The sequence below is a fragment of the Penicillium chermesinum genome, assembly GCF_028974085.1.
Source record: "Penicillium chermesinum strain IBT 19713 chromosome Unknown utg000004l:1.0-3345178.0:1.0-3348027.0, whole genome shotgun sequence".
Lineage (NCBI taxonomy): Eukaryota > Fungi > Ascomycota > Eurotiomycetes > Eurotiales > Aspergillaceae > Penicillium > Penicillium chermesinum.
In genome coordinates, this window is record NW_026695314.1 from 1418837 (window position 1) to 1435760 (window position 16924).

General features: G+C 52.6%; 6 protein-coding genes across 6 annotated transcripts; 3 read left to right on the forward strand and 3 right to left on the reverse strand.

The window, feature by feature from the left end:
* Positions 1 to 17: 17 nt before the first annotated feature.
* Positions 18 to 1190, reverse strand: N7468_005435 (uncharacterized protein; the record flags this gene model as incomplete). The annotated part of the gene is made up of 1 exon (XM_058474732.1): positions 18 to 1190. One exon carries the CDS (start codon positions 1188 to 1190, stop codon positions 18 to 20), a length of 1173 nt encoding a protein of 390 aa, XP_058330472.1.
* A 335-nt stretch (positions 1191 to 1525) lies between these two features.
* On the forward strand, positions 1526 to 3129 carry N7468_005436 (beclin 1; the record flags this gene model as incomplete). The annotated part of the gene is made up of 2 exons (XM_058474733.1): positions 1526 to 1610; positions 1673 to 3129. The coding sequence occupies 2 exons, from the start codon at positions 1526 to 1528 to the stop codon at positions 3127 to 3129; spliced, it is 1542 nt and encodes a 513-aa protein (XP_058330473.1).
* A 3021-nt stretch (positions 3130 to 6150) lies between these two features.
* N7468_005437 (uncharacterized protein) lies at positions 6151 to 7568 on the forward strand (the record flags this gene model as incomplete). The annotated part of the gene is made up of 4 exons (XM_058474734.1): positions 6151 to 6362; positions 6540 to 6778; positions 6847 to 6969; positions 7024 to 7568. The coding sequence occupies 4 exons, from the start codon at positions 6151 to 6153 to the stop codon at positions 7566 to 7568; spliced, it is 1119 nt and encodes a 372-aa protein (XP_058330474.1).
* Positions 7569 to 9059: 1491 nt separating this feature from the next.
* Positions 9060 to 10598, reverse strand: pex13 (peroxin PEX13; the record flags this gene model as incomplete). Its single annotated transcript, XM_058474735.1, is given in 4 exon segments — positions 9060 to 9850; positions 9909 to 10061; positions 10079 to 10423; positions 10547 to 10598. 4 exon segments carry the CDS (start codon positions 10596 to 10598, stop codon positions 9060 to 9062), a joined length of 1341 nt encoding a protein of 446 aa, XP_058330475.1.
* A 686-nt stretch (positions 10599 to 11284) lies between these two features.
* Positions 11285 to 13259, reverse strand: N7468_005439 (ER oxidoreductin; the record flags this gene model as incomplete). The annotated part of the gene is given in 4 exon segments (XM_058474736.1): positions 11285 to 11401; positions 11514 to 11867; positions 11879 to 13093; positions 13155 to 13259. The coding sequence occupies 4 exon segments, from the start codon at positions 13257 to 13259 to the stop codon at positions 11285 to 11287; spliced, it is 1791 nt and encodes a 596-aa protein (XP_058330476.1).
* A 1691-nt stretch (positions 13260 to 14950) lies between these two features.
* Positions 14951 to 16549, forward strand: N7468_005440 (flavin-containing monooxygenase; the record flags this gene model as incomplete). Its single annotated transcript, XM_058474737.1, has 1 exon — positions 14951 to 16549. The coding sequence occupies one exon, from the start codon at positions 14951 to 14953 to the stop codon at positions 16547 to 16549; it is 1599 nt and encodes a 532-aa protein (XP_058330477.1).
* Between the last annotated feature and the right edge of the window lie 375 nt (positions 16550 to 16924).

Here is a 16924-nt window from a genome sequence, read left to right on the forward strand (position 1 = left end):
GAACAACCAACCTCGCTTCATCGAGTGATAAAGGCCGCCGTGACCTGGTGGGCGTAGTCTCCGCGGGAACCCCCCGCCGTTCCAGGCGCTGTAGTTGACTTCAATGAATAAGGTCTCGCGGATGCCACATAGCTCTGTAAATAGGACTTATGTCTAGCCTTGTCTTCTTGATTATGAGCGGCGTCGGTAGTGGATTGGTGCTGAGGGGGTTCGGGCGGCTTTGTCTTGCTCGGGCCTGGTAATGGCTGGCGGGCCAAAGGTGAGCATGTAAGGGTGGGCGGATTTGTTGTCTTCCCGCGAATATTCCATGATTTTAGTTTTAAGACAGATGGCGACGGTTGTTCCTCCTGTAGTGGGTCATCCGAGTCATCGTCTTCGGTCATGGCTGCGAATGACCAGTCGTACGCCACTGGGCTTGAATGGTGCTTCCGCTTCGCCCGAGGGCGGGTTTTGCTCGGGGTTGCTCTTGGTTTACCTTCTGTAAAGGGTCGACCTCGCTTCGGGATTGCCCAAAGGGATCCAGACCCCGGTGGAGATGGCTCCCGCCGCAAGTTTGGAAGATTTGGTGGAACTTGAACACGTCGTGTTTCAGCGGTAGGGGTGGAGAACACAGGCAATTCGGGGGCCTCCCAAATTGGGTCTATCGGGGCGACGATTTTGTTGAATTGTTCAAAAGTATCCTGTGGCAAGACGGGGGTCGCATCTGGTTTATCCAAGATGGGACCGGGTGGTGCAGAGTCGCTCGGTCGGCAGATATCTGCTTCTTTGTCAGATTCTGAAGCCACGAGATCATCTTCATCGTCCTCAGACAAGTTCGCGCTGTCCTCATCATCTCCCACGTCTTGGTCCTCAGCGTCCGTATCTGCGCTTTTTCTGGCTTGTCTGGCAGCTTCATAGTTCCATGCTTCTGTAGCCTCGTTGGAACCACCCTCCTCATGCATGCCCAGCAAGTGCCCATGGTCAACAATAATCTCCCCCGTTTGTAGATCGATCTCATCGCCTTCTTCTGTAAAATCCTTACTATATTTTGCAAAGATTCCTTCGAATATCGATTTAAGGTTTAGATCGTTCCGGGCGCGCGCTGCCTGCAGGTCCCAGTCCGCAAGCTCTTCATGGGGTGGTTCATTCGGGGATGACACTCGAGCACGCTTTGCTGGCCGCTCCATAATATCGCTAGTTGAGCTCTTCATTCGTTTGTAAAAGTCGATGTAAGTCGGTGGAAGGAGGGATCAGACGCGTCGCGTTTGGCGAGGGTGTTCGGACGCGATGACTGAATTGAGTTATCCATCTCTTGGATACGCAAGATGCGTATCGGAGGGTGAAAACCTCGTAAACTGAAAGCTAATTCAACAGCGGCCTATGTGATACCACAATAATCCTGGCAATGAACGTGAACAGCAGAATAAGCGTCGTGGAGTTCAAGAGACAAAAATAAAAAGCATGACATGACGTTCCCGCGTAGCTCCCCCCCCCGACCCGAACTTCAACCTCCCCACATCCGCCCGTCGAGTATGAACTGAGCATTATGTATTGCCAGAAGTGCCGGACTCCGTTGAAGCTCGACAGCTCGTTGGAGTCGTTGAATCCAGCTGCATTTGAGTTGCTTGTCAGTACGTACTCCGTGTCTACAAAATCCTGTGTTCAGCTCATGCTAACGAAGCTCATGATACAGACTCGACAGGCAGGACTCTTCCGGAGCATGGTTCAGCGTCGTCCGCAGCACGATCATCGTACCCTCCAGAAAGGCGCGAACTCTACGATCGAGCGTCCAAAAATGCTACGCAGCCAGTCTACAGAAGATCCATCCCCGCCCCACGGTCGGGGGCCAACCCCAATCCGCCCGGCCCCCCACGAGGCGATAGTGGGAATATGTCCTTCGTGATGCTCACGGAGTCGCAAATTGCACCGCCCCCAGTCGAAAGTCTTCCGGTGCGACCGAAAAATCCGAGTAAGCAAGGTCAGGATCACGGACACGAGGATGCGACCTTTTCCAACCAGGTGGAAAGGGCTGCGCAGTTGTTCGAGATCGTGTCGGCCCGTTCTGATATCGATCATCCCATTTGCATCGAGTGCACCGACATGCTTGTTGAGGGAATGCAGAAGCGTCTTGCTGGTGCTACGAGAGAGCGAGATGCATACATATCGTTCCTGAGAGCGTTGAACACATCAGTTCCGACCGCGGACGACCTCGAGTCAGCTGAAAAGTCTCTCAAGGAATGCCTTGAAGCAGAGAAGGCCGAGTTTGCCGAATTGGAGGCGCTGGAACGTGAGCAAGCAGCATTGGACGACGAAATAGCAGGGCTGGAAGAGGAATCTCGTCAACTTGATGAGACCGAGGAAGCATTCTGGCGGTCACGCAACAGCTTCGCGTTGACGCTGGCAGAGTTTCAAACAGAACGAGATGCGCTGAACATGCGATACGATCATGACTCGCAGCAACTTGAGCGGCTGCAACGGACAAATGTCTACAATGACGCGTTTTGCATCGGGCACGACGGATACTATGGGACAATCAATGGATTGCGCCTAGGCAGAGGATCAAATCCGTCGGTCGACTGGGCAGAGATCAACGCAGCATGGGGCCAGACGTGTCTTCTCGTAGCTACAATCGCCGACCGACTGGGATTCAAATCCAAGGACTACCGCTTGAGACCACTCGGCTCTACCTCGCAGATTGAGTACAAACAGTGGTCCTCGGACGGTACTTCGTCAAAAATCGTTACGGGGGACCTTTTCTCGAGCGGAGATATGCCACTCGGTATTCCTTGGATACATCGTAGGTTCGATAACGGAATGGTGGCGTTCCTCGGATGTCTACGACAGCTCGGAGAGTTCGTCGAGAAGACATCCACACGCCGCGGCAACGAGGTCACGGGTACCACGCGGTCAGGGTTGCAGCTGCCCTATACGATCAACAAGGATGTTATAGGCGATGCGAGCATCAGGATCGGGTTCCCCTCCGACGATACATGGACGCGTGCCTGTAAATACACCTTGACCTGCTGCAAGTTCTTGCTAGCGCACGCGAGCAATATTGCCAGCACAAGTTCCAGTAATTCCGCTGTCGCAGCTGCAGCGGTCGCGGCCGCGGAGCAGACTCGACAGGGCCCCACCAAGCCCCGGCCCTGAACCCAGAGGGATCCAGAACTCCATGGAGTAGTTCCTAGGGCCATGCGGTGAGGAAAGCTTTCAGGCAGCCTTACCTCTGCCTCCATTGCCTCCCTTAATCCCGAAGCGATGATTATTGTTGGGGGATGTGCAGATGCATGTCGGGCCATGCGAGTCTAGTTCGGAGTACTTTTGGCCCAACCTTGCTCCCCCAGCATCGCATATGTCTCCGGACCCTTGATTGACTTCTAGATCGATCGCCAAGGCACGAGCCACCGTCCTCCTTGACTCCTCACCTGTCATGCGACGGTTGGGCGCGGACTTGAGTTTCCTGCATTCGGGATCATGGACCACGGGCCGTTCTTTCCATTTACATTCAGACTGAACGAAAGTGACCCCAAATGACAGGGGTTGGGGGGAAAAGGGTTAGTGGACAAGCGGACGAGATGGCTTTCGCTCCCGATACGCTGCCGCGACCCAACAACGGAGTCGACCAACCTCATTCGAGTGACAGCCTTTAGTACATTTTCACTCTCCCCCCTAGCCGCTACAACTTAGTACCTGCATGCGATCCGACCCGGTGAACGGTGGCCCGTGGGGCATTCGAAGAGCATGGACGCGGCAAATATCACCGCCGTCAATGCTCTTGCCCAGTGGGACCCTTTCTGCTTCGCGCGGACTATCCCCCTTTGCGATCATGGCAGCAACCTTTCGCTGCGTCATATCCCCAGGCTTCCCCCCACCGCCTTTATTTTTCTTCCCTTCCCTTCTCTTCATTGATTTTATTCTATTTTATTTTCTTTTCAGCCCAGGACACCCAGAAGTCAAGACCAACAAAATAAAAAGCGCAGCCGCCAATCCATGCCCTCGCCCCGCATTTTCATCCACCCAAAACCCGCTAAGACCCACCGAGCCATACCAATTCTAGACCTAGTCTCCGAGCGATGCATGTATTGTCCTCAACGGACGACCGGATGATGCCCGATGGGCGCTCCCGGCCCTCCCCTATTCTCCACCCCATCATATCGCAAGTACGAGGTACTTTCCCGACCTTCGTGATCGGGGGCTAGGCAGAGCATCCGCGAGCCCGAGCAGGTCGATCAATGCAGCTAAAGATACCTTGCCACTCGACACTCTCATGGAGCGACGCGTGCGGTCTAGGCGTTGAGACTTGGACTACTTCCCAGTGGGGTATGGGCTCGGCCCTGGAAGGATGGGCTCTTCTCATGTACCAGTACCTAAAGGTACTTTGTAGCTTTCCCCCCTCTCCAGGATCGAGACCCAGGGTGCTTGTCCACAGTAGTTGCAAAGAACGTCACCAACTCAACCACCGCTTTTTAAAGCTTTTTGCTTTTGCGTATCCTTTATTTTTAGTCCAGGGGGGTGGGAGCCGGTGGTACTTCTGTTTTAGGATATTTGTCATTCAACGCATGCTGGGGGTGGGGAGGCTTCCCCCCCCTTTATGAAGAGAAGCTCCATACCAATGTAAGACGCGCAGCTGACCCACGGAAGACAGAGGCCTGAGTTCGGTCAAGGGCCCCAATCCCTATCTTAAGTTTCGCCAGTGGATGGACTGTACGCGACTTGGAGAAAGAGACCAAAGCGCAAAGAATGTGCGCGTGGGGGGGAGGCGACTCGCCACCCCTTGGATCACATGGGGGGGGTCTTTTTGCACATTCTGGGGATGACACTTGGCTCTCAACGGCGAGGCATGTTTCTAACGGCTGTCGGTCTCCACCCTTGCGTCTGGACACGAGGGAGATCAGAGCAGAAGTCCGGGAGCTGGAGGTGTTCAGCATTAGTGTGGGTATGACAAAGGAAAATCATCACCCCCGTCCAAAGAAGCAAATGCCCGTGGCTTGGATCAGAACCAGCGGGCTGGGACTCTTTGTCTAGAAGAAAACCCCCCCCAAGAAGTGACAGGAGAGGAGGTTTCGGGCCGCTCCCGGTTGGACCCAGCTCTACCAAGATCTGAGCAGGGCAACATAGGTACGAGGGCTAGGATACGACTAGTCCGTGACAGGCGCGATCCCGCTGCCCAGGTGTTGTCCTCATATCAAATTAAGGCAACCCCGGCCGCGAAAAAAGGCAGCGGGACCACATTCAATGTGCGGCCAGTGCACTGCATACAAATAGTTCGGTTAGGCTGCGCTTCCCGCCACGGTGGGCGCAAAGGTACACGATTCAGCTCCACCCCTCAAAGGCCCCTCGAAGGCCCGTCGAGCTGTTTAGCCCGGATTTTCCCACAAATAGGGTTCAGCGCGATGGGTTCTCCTCGGGGATGCCCGTATTGTGTTGGGCTTTATTCAGTGGATCAGGACGTCCTGCCGCAGGAGCTCGTTGTTCAAGGTTCGAGGGGCTCCGATATAAAACTCAGGGCCATTCCTATGCAGTTTCAAGTCTTTCCTAATCGGGCCTTAGTCCAGGACTCGTTTACTGGGTTTGCATGTCCGTGCTTTAGTGTCCTTCAGAGGGCGTCTTAGCTTTTCTGTACACCGCGGGTTCCCATAGAGTTCGTATTTGAGTTGGTATTTTTGTCGAGGGTTCCACCACGGGCCTTGACGCTTTGATTCCAGACCTTCGTCCTTTTCAAATCCCGCGCCCCGGAGATCGGTTCCCACCAGTCTGCATCCAGCACCTGTCGCCGTTGACGATCATCGCACTGTCAAGGTGCTGCACTGTGATGGAGCCAGCGCCAACTGCCACCGGGCAATCTGATTTGGCCGGGGAAGCAGGGGGTCGTGCGTCCGGCGCGCCGCAGCTCGCCGCAAAGAGTAGTCGAGAGATTCCTTGGCCCCGGTCCTGATCTCACAAGTTGCCTGGTGATCGCATTCTTCTTGTTGTTTCTGAGCCTTATATCTTTTTTATCTTTTTTCTGGTTTGCTTATTTTTATTTCGGTTTTATTGGATTTTCTTATTTTTGGGCACCTTTTTGCCTTTCCCCTTCCGATGTGAAAGTCCTAACCCAGAATCTTAAAAACTCCTATAACCATAACCAAACCACCACACCCATCACCGGTGGCCTTGGGATGAGCATTCACGATGGATCCCTACAATCGTCCCCCCTCAATGACTCTCTCCCCCCAATCTCAATCTCAATCACCGGTCACTCCGCAGTCCAGCGTTTTCCGGCCCCGCCGATCCGAAGACTGGCACGAGTATCGCGAGACGATCGAGCAACTGTATCGCTCCGACCAACTCAAACTCCGCGATGTCAAACGCATCATGGAAAAGGACTATAAGTTCTATGCCTCGTAATACTCCTCTTTCCTTTTCATCTGAATTGAATCTTTCTGAAGTCTTTCCTTTTCTTTTTTTTTCTTTTCTTTTTTTTCCTTTTTCTTTTTTTGTTTCTCTCTATTTCCCTGGTGGCCATGGGCCCAATTCGTCTCCCTAGAGTCTTAAGCCACATGCCTAACTTAGAGCCCCAGAGAAAAGCAGTATAAAGATCGCCTGGCCGCGTGGAATGTCCGCAAGAACATCAAAGCCGCCGAGGTGCAAGTCATGATTCGAAAGAAGCAAAAACGCGCTGCCCGAGGCAAGCAGACAGCCTTCCGCAGAGCTGGCCAGAATGTCGATCCCAAGCGCATCACTCGTTTTGTTCGTCGTTACGGCTCGACATGGGTGAAGAATCGCGATAAAGACGCCGAGCTACAGAGCCCGGAGCCCAGTGAGTAATATCACCTGCTCATCCCCGACTCTCATGCCTTCGCAAGAATTTGGAACTCATGCAACTAGCTGCAGGCACCCCATCGGACATGTCCTGCTATACTCCTGAGCCCGAGGAGGAGGTAGCCACGCCCGTCTCACCTCCCGATCTGGCATCTCCCTCGCGGGAGACGCCGTACCCCATCGGTTATGGTAATTCGTGCTCAAAGCCTAGATTGACCTACGCGCAATCTAACTCCATGGCAGACCAAAATCATCTCGAATCCATCCCCGATCTGGTGATGGACGACGACCATGCCTACTCCATGTCTTTGCACAATCAGCAACGCCGGGCCTACCACCCTTCAGATCCTGTCGCCCACTCCATTCACCAGGGAGTCCATGTGACGCACCCGGCCATGCATCTGGGATCGCATCCCACCGTTCATCCCACCATCCACGCTCCGGCGCCTCCTCCCATCCACCGGGCGGTGCACCCACCACCAATGATCCATACGACCATGCATCAACCAATCCACCAACCAATCCACCCTGTCCATCCCTCAGTCCGTTCCCCCAACCACCCAGTGGTCTCTCAGATCCCCGCCTCGGCACCCCTCCAATCCCATCACGACGACGTGGATGCGCCAGGCGAGGTAACGCATCCGGATGACTGGAACCGGCTGGACGTCTTCCAGAATCGCCTGACGCGCCTCGGTTCCACGCTCGAGGAGAGCATGGCGAAGTGGGCCTCTTCGCGGGACCAGGATCCCAATCAAGAAGTCCCGCACCATGAGGGACTCGGACTGTGAACAGGAGACACCTTTTTGGCACCTTCTTTCTTCCGCCGCCTGTCTCTGTATTCGTGTACATGGATCGAACGCTTATTTCCGTTTATCATCAGCGTCTGTTTTTCTTCTCCTTTTCTTTCACCCTCCTTACTCTTCGCTACATGATAAGGTGATTGAGGGAAAGTTCATCATAGCAAGGGCGTTTCTTTTCGTGGGCTATTGGCCCTTTTCGTTTGACTGACTTCTTAGATTGGGGTTCCGTGGAAAAAAAAAGGTACTAGACCTGCTTGTTTTCCATGCCAGCTGGTCCTATCGAATAGTTCCTCTTTTTTTTTTTTGGCTTTTTTCTTCTTGAAGCCTCTTCTTTTCTTCTGTGTATAATCTCTGCTCTAACTGGTTATGAGTCAGAACCCATGTGGATAGATCACGCTTTACTTATAAACGGAGTTGGTTATCCAATACGTACTAAGTGTAATCAGTAAAGTAGCTCACCACAAATCACCCTATCAATACAAGAAGCACTTACATTCCCTCTCACCAGCCTCAAGAGGGAGGGGAGGGAAAGCCATCTCGATCAAATCACCTAAACAGACCCAACCCATCCGAAATCGGGGACTATCAAATTCGCATACGAACCACAAAGCCCGCACGAGTTACAATCCGCCATGCACACGCACCAACGCATGTACATATGAGATACGTACAACCGCTCAGTCGAGCAGGGGTGCACCCATGTGCCTGGAACTCCCCCCTCCTCAATCGCGTAAATGCCACACTGCGGGCTCGTTGTAAAGTGTTGATGGGCCGGTGCAGATACCGGGCCAACGGGAGGGATTAGTGCTTGCTTTTTGGCGGTTACGGGCTTGAAACTACAACTGTGAGGGCGTTGGTGGCCTGAGGATGTTATGTTATCCCTGTTCTAAGGTTATAACGAGTGTGTTATAGGGATGGGTGGCCTTGCAGATCAGGGGGTTCGATAGAGCCTGAACTGACTCGCTACTAGTTAGGTGCACTGCAGAGGCGCAATGTCCGCCGATCAGTGGCGTTGATAGGGATGTAGATCTGCTACGGATGAACTCGGGACTACGAGTGGGATGTTGCGCATGGGGCACCCATGGATGCATTGGAAAATAAAAGATACATATTTGAACATAACCCCGCTCGCCAGACCCATAAGTCAATCAAGAGTAGAATACTGATATAGTGATAATGATAAGGAAAAAACAGGTCCCGAGGCAAAAAGAAAAAAGGATAAAAATAAAAATATTGGAAATGGCCGGTATGTACCGCGTGGGGGAACAGGGGTATCGCCATCGATACCGGAACTTAAGGATATCATTGAAAGGGCGAGAGATTCAAAGTCGATCCAAATCAGATGTTTTCGTAGATGATGAGTAGATGGGGGGTGGGGGATGGTTTTTGACACGGGGAAGGAATGGGATAGCCGAAAGCAGAAGGTCGGACTTCGCTCTGCTTTAGTATAGAGAGCCCATAAGCCCATGTCTATGTCACTTAAGAATAGAAGGTGCTCTTCTGGAAGCTCTCAGGTGAGATATCTCCCACTTTGCTCTTCAGCTCCGGGGGCTGGTCACCGGCCGGCTTCGACAGAGCGGAGAGGCTCTGGGTGCGGTCATGGCCACCGTCCTTCATAGTACTGGTTCGGCTCGCGGGCTCGCTACCTCCAGTGATAGCCTGCTGGGGTCGTCGCTGGATAGTCTCCAAGTATGGACCTGGCAGGTAGCCTACGCGACCGTCACGAGCACGGCAGCGCCACCATTCCGAGGCGTTACCCATGGGGTCTGACTTGCTGAGCACAGCGACAATGTCACCCTTGGAGACAGCCAAGTCAATACCGTTGCTCTCCTGTGTTTCGGGGCTGTAGTCGTAAAGAACACGGCAGAAGTCCAACTTAGCCGGATCCATAGACGCAGAATGGGGCTCCCCGTTGGGGCCAATCAGCTGCTGGCGACGCTTGGCTTCTTCTTCCTGCGAGCGAGCGAGCGATCTGATGAGTTTACCCATAAGGTAGGGGAGACCGAAGACGGCAATGAGGAACATGAAGAATGGCTTCTTGGATGGTTTAGCAGGTGCCGGAGAGCCATCTGGGAGGACCGAGGAGGAAGAGCGCCCGCCCATGAAAGCTGCGAAAGCGGCAGGAGTCAAAGAAGTAGCATCTGCCGGAGGAGGTCGCCCAGTGATTTTGGCGATCAGGGTGCGAAACCACCGAATGACGGCAAAGATACCCAACGCGGAGCCGAGAGTATTACGTAGGTTGCCGAATTGTTCTGCGACCGAAACCATCGCTGTGGGCACAGTCAGTATAAAGTTGCTCGCATCAATTTGTTGATCGAAATCCCTTACCAAAGAAAGAACTGTGGGTGGCCATATATGTGCTCTCTAACATCTGAGCAAAGCCACCGAACGCACCGACAATGCTCTCGATCATCTGGAACGTGGCTTGAGTGCTTTGTCCAAACGAGTTGGTCAGGCTGTTGGGGTCATTCGGGTCCTGCCCTGGCATACCACCATACATGCCTCCCATTCCACCCATACCGCCGTACATCCCACCCATGCCGCCATAACCACCATAGCCACCGTACATGGAGCCCATGGAGCCGAAACGGGAGTACGGCGAGAGTACGCCCCCATTCCGCCATACCCGCCGTAAGGGCTGGCTCCTAATCGAGAGGCTCCATAGGGACTGTAGTTAGAGGCAGTTGAGTTGACAACGGAGTTGAGAGTGCTGGGGCGTGATGGAAGATCGGGGGCAGTGGATGTTGCCGAGGGTGCGGGGTTGCCCGCGGCGGGTGAGGTGGTAGTCATCGCGGTTGAGGAGACTGGATTACCAGCAGTGGGAGTGGTTGACAGTGCGTTTCCTGTGAAGGGTGCGAAAAGGAAGCGTTAGTACTTGGATTTCAGGGTGATCGGGATGGTTGGCCCTGGACAGCCAACGGTCGGAGCGCGTTAACGCGACAGATGAGACCAAACGAGGGACATACCAGAAGCAGCGCCTGCTCTCTCCCATGGTTTTGGTGGCGAGACCGACGCCATTATGGGGTTCAGTGACCTGGCATCGGGAGAAGATCAGGAAGATGGGGAAGAGAAACCGGGGGTGGAGCGAGAGGGAAAACTTGAAGGCGCATGTGGCCGGGAGTGGAGAAGCCGAGGATATCGGCGCTGGCCGAGGATGACTAAGCCGTGCCCCAAACTCCGTAGGACTCTTGCGGGGTCAGGGTCTTCTTCTCCTGTTTGTTTCTTCTTCTTGTCTTCGAATTGTAGTTCTTGCTTCTGAATTCCCGCATGCTTCTGGTGCTCGACGCTCAATTCGATGGGGTCCCAAATCTTGAAAGATCTTATCGCATGAGTCCCAATCAGGAATGTATATCCCGGCTGAAATCCCTTTGGTGGCGTTGAACCCGGTGTACTTGGTCTGACCGCCCGAAACCCGAGGAAAACCTGGATCACTCCCATTGGCCGCATTATACACATTATCTACCTGTCTGGCATCGAGATAATTCAGACACATTCCAGCCAAATGGTGCTGGTCAAGTTCACTATTGTAGGTCTCGTGAAAATACCGATGCCGACCCTAAGTGGCATATCAAGCCAGTGGATGACGGTCGACGAAAACCAAAATGCAAGATGCAATTATGAAGCCATAGCCGCCTCTTTACAACGCCAGGAAATGATAATCCGTGTAGAACGCCTATGTACAAGAAACGATAAAGCTGCAAACTCTAGAGTTCGCTATGGGTATTAGGGGGTACCGCATGATCGGTGTTAGGAGCTTGGATCTTCCAAAGACGCGGCGGCACCGGTTGGCCCAGCCAGAACGCCCAAAGGCGATAAGCCTCCTGAGAAAAGATGCTGTAACTGCATCGAGAAGTAAGTAAGCATTCACTTGCAACGGAAAGGGGGGGAAAGGACTTACGCAAGCCTTGGAATGTCCATCCAGGATCGGAGGACGTACAAGAGGGTATCTCGAACGATCTCCCACTCCGAATTCATTTCATCGTAGATGCCGGCATCCGGGTTGCGGGGTACAGGCTCCCATGGCTTCCGGGCATTGGGGTCCCTTATACCTTGATATTCCCACTCCGCCTCGTTGGGTTCATAATAAACACCATTCATCCCGTCATGGTACCACCGCCCCTGGCTAGCTTTTGTGGAATCGGCAGCTTGGCTTTCATCTGCTACTAAAGGAACATGGTTCTGTAGTGGCGAGGCGTGCTCATGACCCGCTTCAAATGCCTCATGGAAACTGCGCGCGGCAGCCAGGCTGTGAGAGATGCGACCAAGGGTGTTGATCAGAGCAACAAGCTCGGTCCGACGTAGGGAGGGTTCTCGCCGTTCTTGGTCTCATCATACTCGAAAAGCACCTTCAGCGCGGTTCCGTAACCGCTAGTCTGCAATTTGCCCCACAGTCGACACTTATCACAACCAACGCAGTCCATCAACCGGCTGACGTTGCGGAAACGATTGCGGAAGTCCTCCTTTAAGCCCTGGGCGGCGGCATCTTGGAACATGATCTCCTCGTTGAAAATCTTCGGCGGACGTGCAAGAACATCAGTCAGCTGGTTCATCCGTTGCTTGGTGTCGAAGTCCTGCGCAGGGTCACTGGTACAAAAAGTGTAGCTCTTCAAGTGCTTGCGGAGCTTGGCCACGGCGCGAGAGACCAACGCATAGTTGAAATACATGTTCGAGATGCGCTCCGGGTGGTCATGCAGCCGTTCCTTGTAGCACTGCATGTTGGGTTGCCACTGGCCTGTGGTCTGGTTCAAGTAGTCCCAGCAGAGGTGGGTGGAGATGGAAGCGTGCATGCCACTGATAAGACGGTGGAAGACTCGCTTCTCCAAACATTCATTGTCAAACGGCAATCCATCAGGCCGGAGAGACTCCTTACGCGACTCCTTCTGCAAGACATTCCGGAAGTCCGAGACGGCTTCAAGCCCGCCGAGTGGGACGTGAAGTGACTGCTCCTGGAACTCTTCTTCAATGGGCTTCAAGAAACAGTTCTCCTTGTAGATGGCATTCCATATTTGATGCGCGCCTTCTCCCGCATAGCCGGTGAACCTTTCGGGGTTATCCACCAAACTCACATAGTCACCCTTTCCAGTCGAGCCCTCATCCTCCGGCACACAGTAGTCCATGTCGTCGCATTCATCGTCATATTCTATCACACAGCTCTCGCCAACTCCGGCTCCCAGCTTTCCTTGAAGTGGGCTCTCCTTGGGCAATTTCTCCCGGAGGTCTCGGGGCGGGTGGTTCGCTTTCGGGCCTTCCAATTTGCTCAACTCTTCTGACCGCCAGACGAGCGGAATATCCTCCTCGGATTCTATGGTATTCACAGAGCACGCGATATTTCCGCACATGCTACTCTCATCGTTCCAGAAAGGACATTCCTTATTAAACAAGTTCAGGCGATAATATGAGAAAAAGTCGGATTCGATGGTGAGGGATTGCAGGAGGGTATAAATTTCGTCGTTAATAGCGTTAATGCTCTCGTACGATATGCAGGTGTCGGAGACCGTCGCCGACGGGTCAAACTAGAAAGAGACGAAGAGTTAATGGATGAATCTGGGCAGTCCGATTGCATTCGCGACTTACAGCACATTTCATGGTGTCCAGCTCCTGCGAGGCATTCCGACCGGCGCTAGTCAGGCTCGCAAAAGCGAAAACAGCTGTATAGAACAGCTTCGCCGCAGGGCGCATCTTGCAAGCTATGACGAAGGTCTGTCGGATGGGAGAGATCGGCCCACGCGACGCGGTAGTTATGAGACAGGTCGCGGTTCTTCGTGAATAACCGCGCAACAACCGACGGATTGAATGGGCCGAGAATTTCAGCTCAAAGTCTTAAGAGTCGCAGAGAAGGAAGGCTGTTCAAAGAGCAACCCAAGGGAAAAAAAAGTGGCCAGTCTGGCCTTGCCGGTGGCGATCCTGATAATCAAATAAGCAAGTGGGGGATCCCGAGGTCAACGCGCGATGATTGGCTGGTTGATCCGGGGCCCTTCTAAGGTCCGCTTCGTCCGAGCATTTTGAATCCGCCTCATGCCATGTCGTACGACGATCGCATGGTCCAAATGTTATCGTTACTCATCGATCAGTCGATTTTCTTAAAATACATCGAGGTCGCGTTGTCGGGCTGCCTTACCAGGCGCTGTGATTGTCTATGGAGGAATATTCTCTCAGTCACAGAACTCCCTGCGGCGGAAGGTAGCTTCGGAACCCTAGTTTGCTCCCCTGTCATTATACACCGTCCGTTTTAAATAGTAACATACGTATATTGTTTAGACACCGGTGTTCGGTGAGTACATAACTGAAGATATTAGTTCTGTCTAGGCGCAAAACTAAGACCAAATCTAAGTTCATGGATGACCCTATAAATGCCACGTGGATATACATGTAGCCTTCTTCCAGTAGTAGCAAGTTTGAACAGATCACCTCCGAATTCCCGGTTACCGTACTGTTAGTACTTCTAGCAATGTTAGGCGTTCCATACACTTCGGCGGTGTTGCCTTCAATAAATTTGGAACAATACCAATAGCCGTCGGTCATGGGGTGCCCAGCAACTTCATATCGGGGAAAGACATCCATCTGCGAAGACATACTAGTAGATGCAGCCCGAATCTCCCCAAAATCCAGCAAGTGCTCGTATCACATAAATTAGAAGCCTGCCCTACCAGCGCTTGACCAGAATCATGCATGATGCAGCAAGAAGTTGAGACCATTCCTGGGCCTAGGGCTCCCGGGGACCCTGCATAAGCTTACAAATTAGGCTCGATTTCGAGACCCTCCGCATTAGCCACTGCGGGGTATATCTCGAGCGGAACTAAGAGCCTTGTTCGTGCGCTTCCATAAGGAGCCACGTTCAAACTGAGCTGAGGTCCCGTAACTGCTGTGCACCGAATGATGACTAAGTGTTCTACTGCATAGTTAACTAACTAACTAGCGTATTTGTCATTTGCTGAAGCTGGGCTTACGCATTCGTGGTCCGTTGATCTTGGACTCATCTGGACGTTTAGCCGAGGCGGACTAGACCTCGGGTTCCGTGAAGCGCAGATCCTGGCTGCTGAGATTTTAGATAGGGCTGGGTCTAAAAGGCCGGATACGAGGCTATGGAAGGTACTGTAAGAGAGGGTAAGTCGACTCCGTAATACTTCTAAGGGATCAGAATGCTTCATCAGCGAGGAACACCCGACGAGGCACGCGAAGATTGATTCGATACAGATACTAGAGCCACCTTATCACAGCATCTCGGGATGTCAGGCCCCCCAGAGATGAGCAATGCCTGTGGAGCATAAGTATCTACCCCGCCCGGGTGATGGCCTTATTTACCATCCCTTATATTCTCTGCAGGAGTACTTCAGGTCGGTGGCAACTCCTCATGTTGCTGAAACTATAATATGGCCTCTCTTCATGATACGCCGGAAGAGTTAGATGCAGCTATTGTTGGTGCTGGATTCTCCGGAATCTACATCCTCTATCGCTTGCGCCAGCTCAATCTCAACGTGAAGATCCTCGAGGCCGCAACAGACCTTGGTGGGACCTGGCATTTGAATAACTACCCCGGGGCACGAGTGGACTGTCCAAGCCCTATTTACGCATTTGGGATCGAGGAGATCTACACAAAGTGGAAATGGTCGGAACTATATCCAGCCCAAGAGGAATTCCAAGCCTATTTCCACTTTGTTGATGAGGTCTTATCTATCAGCAAGGACTGCATGTTCGACTCACGGGTGACATCCGCCACATTTGACACTCAATCTTCGAAATGGTTCCTGCGAACACAAGACGGAAAGAGAGTGGTCGCCAAGTATTTTATTCCAGCCGTGGGGTTCGCAGCCCAACCGTACACCCCTTCCTGGAAAGGCCTCGAGTTATTCCAAGGCGAAATCCATCACACTTCCACATGGCCCCAGGGCGTGGATCTGAAAGGAAAACGTGTTGCAGTCATCGGAACCGGGTCTACGGGAGTGCAGCTAATCCAGGAAGTGGCAAAAGAGGCAGCAGAGACCTTCGTGTTTCAGAGAACCCCGAACATGGCTCTGCCAATGCGCCAGAAAAAGCTCACTCCAGCTGAGAAAGATGAAATGAGCGCAGAGGCGCAGGAGCTTTTCCGACTTGCTTGGACCACTGGAAATGGCCTCGCGTGGGGACCAGAGCCCAAGATATATTCTCAATTCTCACCAGATGAAATCCAACAGATCCTGCATCAATTATATACCGATGGCGGCTTCCGTTATTGGTCGGGAGGCTGGCTTGATCTTCTTGCAGAGCCCGAAGGAAATCGAAAAGCTTACGACTACTGGGCCAAGCGAACACGAGAGCGCATCCAGGATCCAGTAAAGCGTGATCTGCTGGCCCCTCTCGAGCCACCTCATCCCTTCGGCACAAAGCGCCCTTCTCTGGAGCAGGACTATTATGAACAAATGGATAAGCCAAATGTCCACCTCGTGAACACGCGTGCGCATCCCATCATTGAATTCACCCCAAAGGGCATTGTGACTGATGACTGCGAGACCTACGAGGTAGATGTGGTTGCTCTTGCCACGGGATATAACGCTGGCACCGGTAGTCTATACCAGCTAGGAATCAAAGATGTCAACGGAGTTAATTTGGAAGAACGCTGGCGTGAAGGCATCGCCACATTCTTGGGAATGACGGTTCATGGATTCCCTAACATGTTCTACCCTTACGGTGTCCAGGCCCCAACACCGCTGACGAACGGTCCTATATTCATCGATTTCCAGGCCAGCTTTATCCGTGACATTATCAAAAGAGCCGAGCAGGAGAATATCCGGTCGTTAGATGCAAAGAAATCTGTGCAGGAAGCATGGACTGCCCAGCTCCATGCCATTGGAAGCCAGACTTTGCTACCCCAAGCTGACTCCTGGTACATGGGGGCTAACATCCTGGGGAAGACAAGAGAGAATGCTGTATTTCGCCGGAGGGCTTCATATGTACCGGGATATATGTGGAGAGACTGCTGGCGCGAAGTTTGAGGAGTCCTTTGACATTATAAAGGATGAACCGGTGACATAGCTTCATACAAGTACTATGAATTACTGTTTCAAATCACAGAAGCCGAATAACAGCTCCCCCTTCTCTCTTGTCGCTGAGTGGGTTTCCTCTCCTGGCTAAAATTGGTGCAGCGCGATAGTTGAAGGGATAATAATGCAGGGTGTCATCGTCAATATCAAAATCAAGATCTTTGAGGAACCGCATATTATCAAGTGTTGCCTTAGCATTTAGGACATGAATCACAGCCTGTAGAGTAGAGATAGACGACTCTATTTACTAAAGAATATAATAGTTCAGAGGCAACCTTGATTGCTTATTTTCTCTACTCTTGTCGGGGTGGTATCTTGGAGAACAGT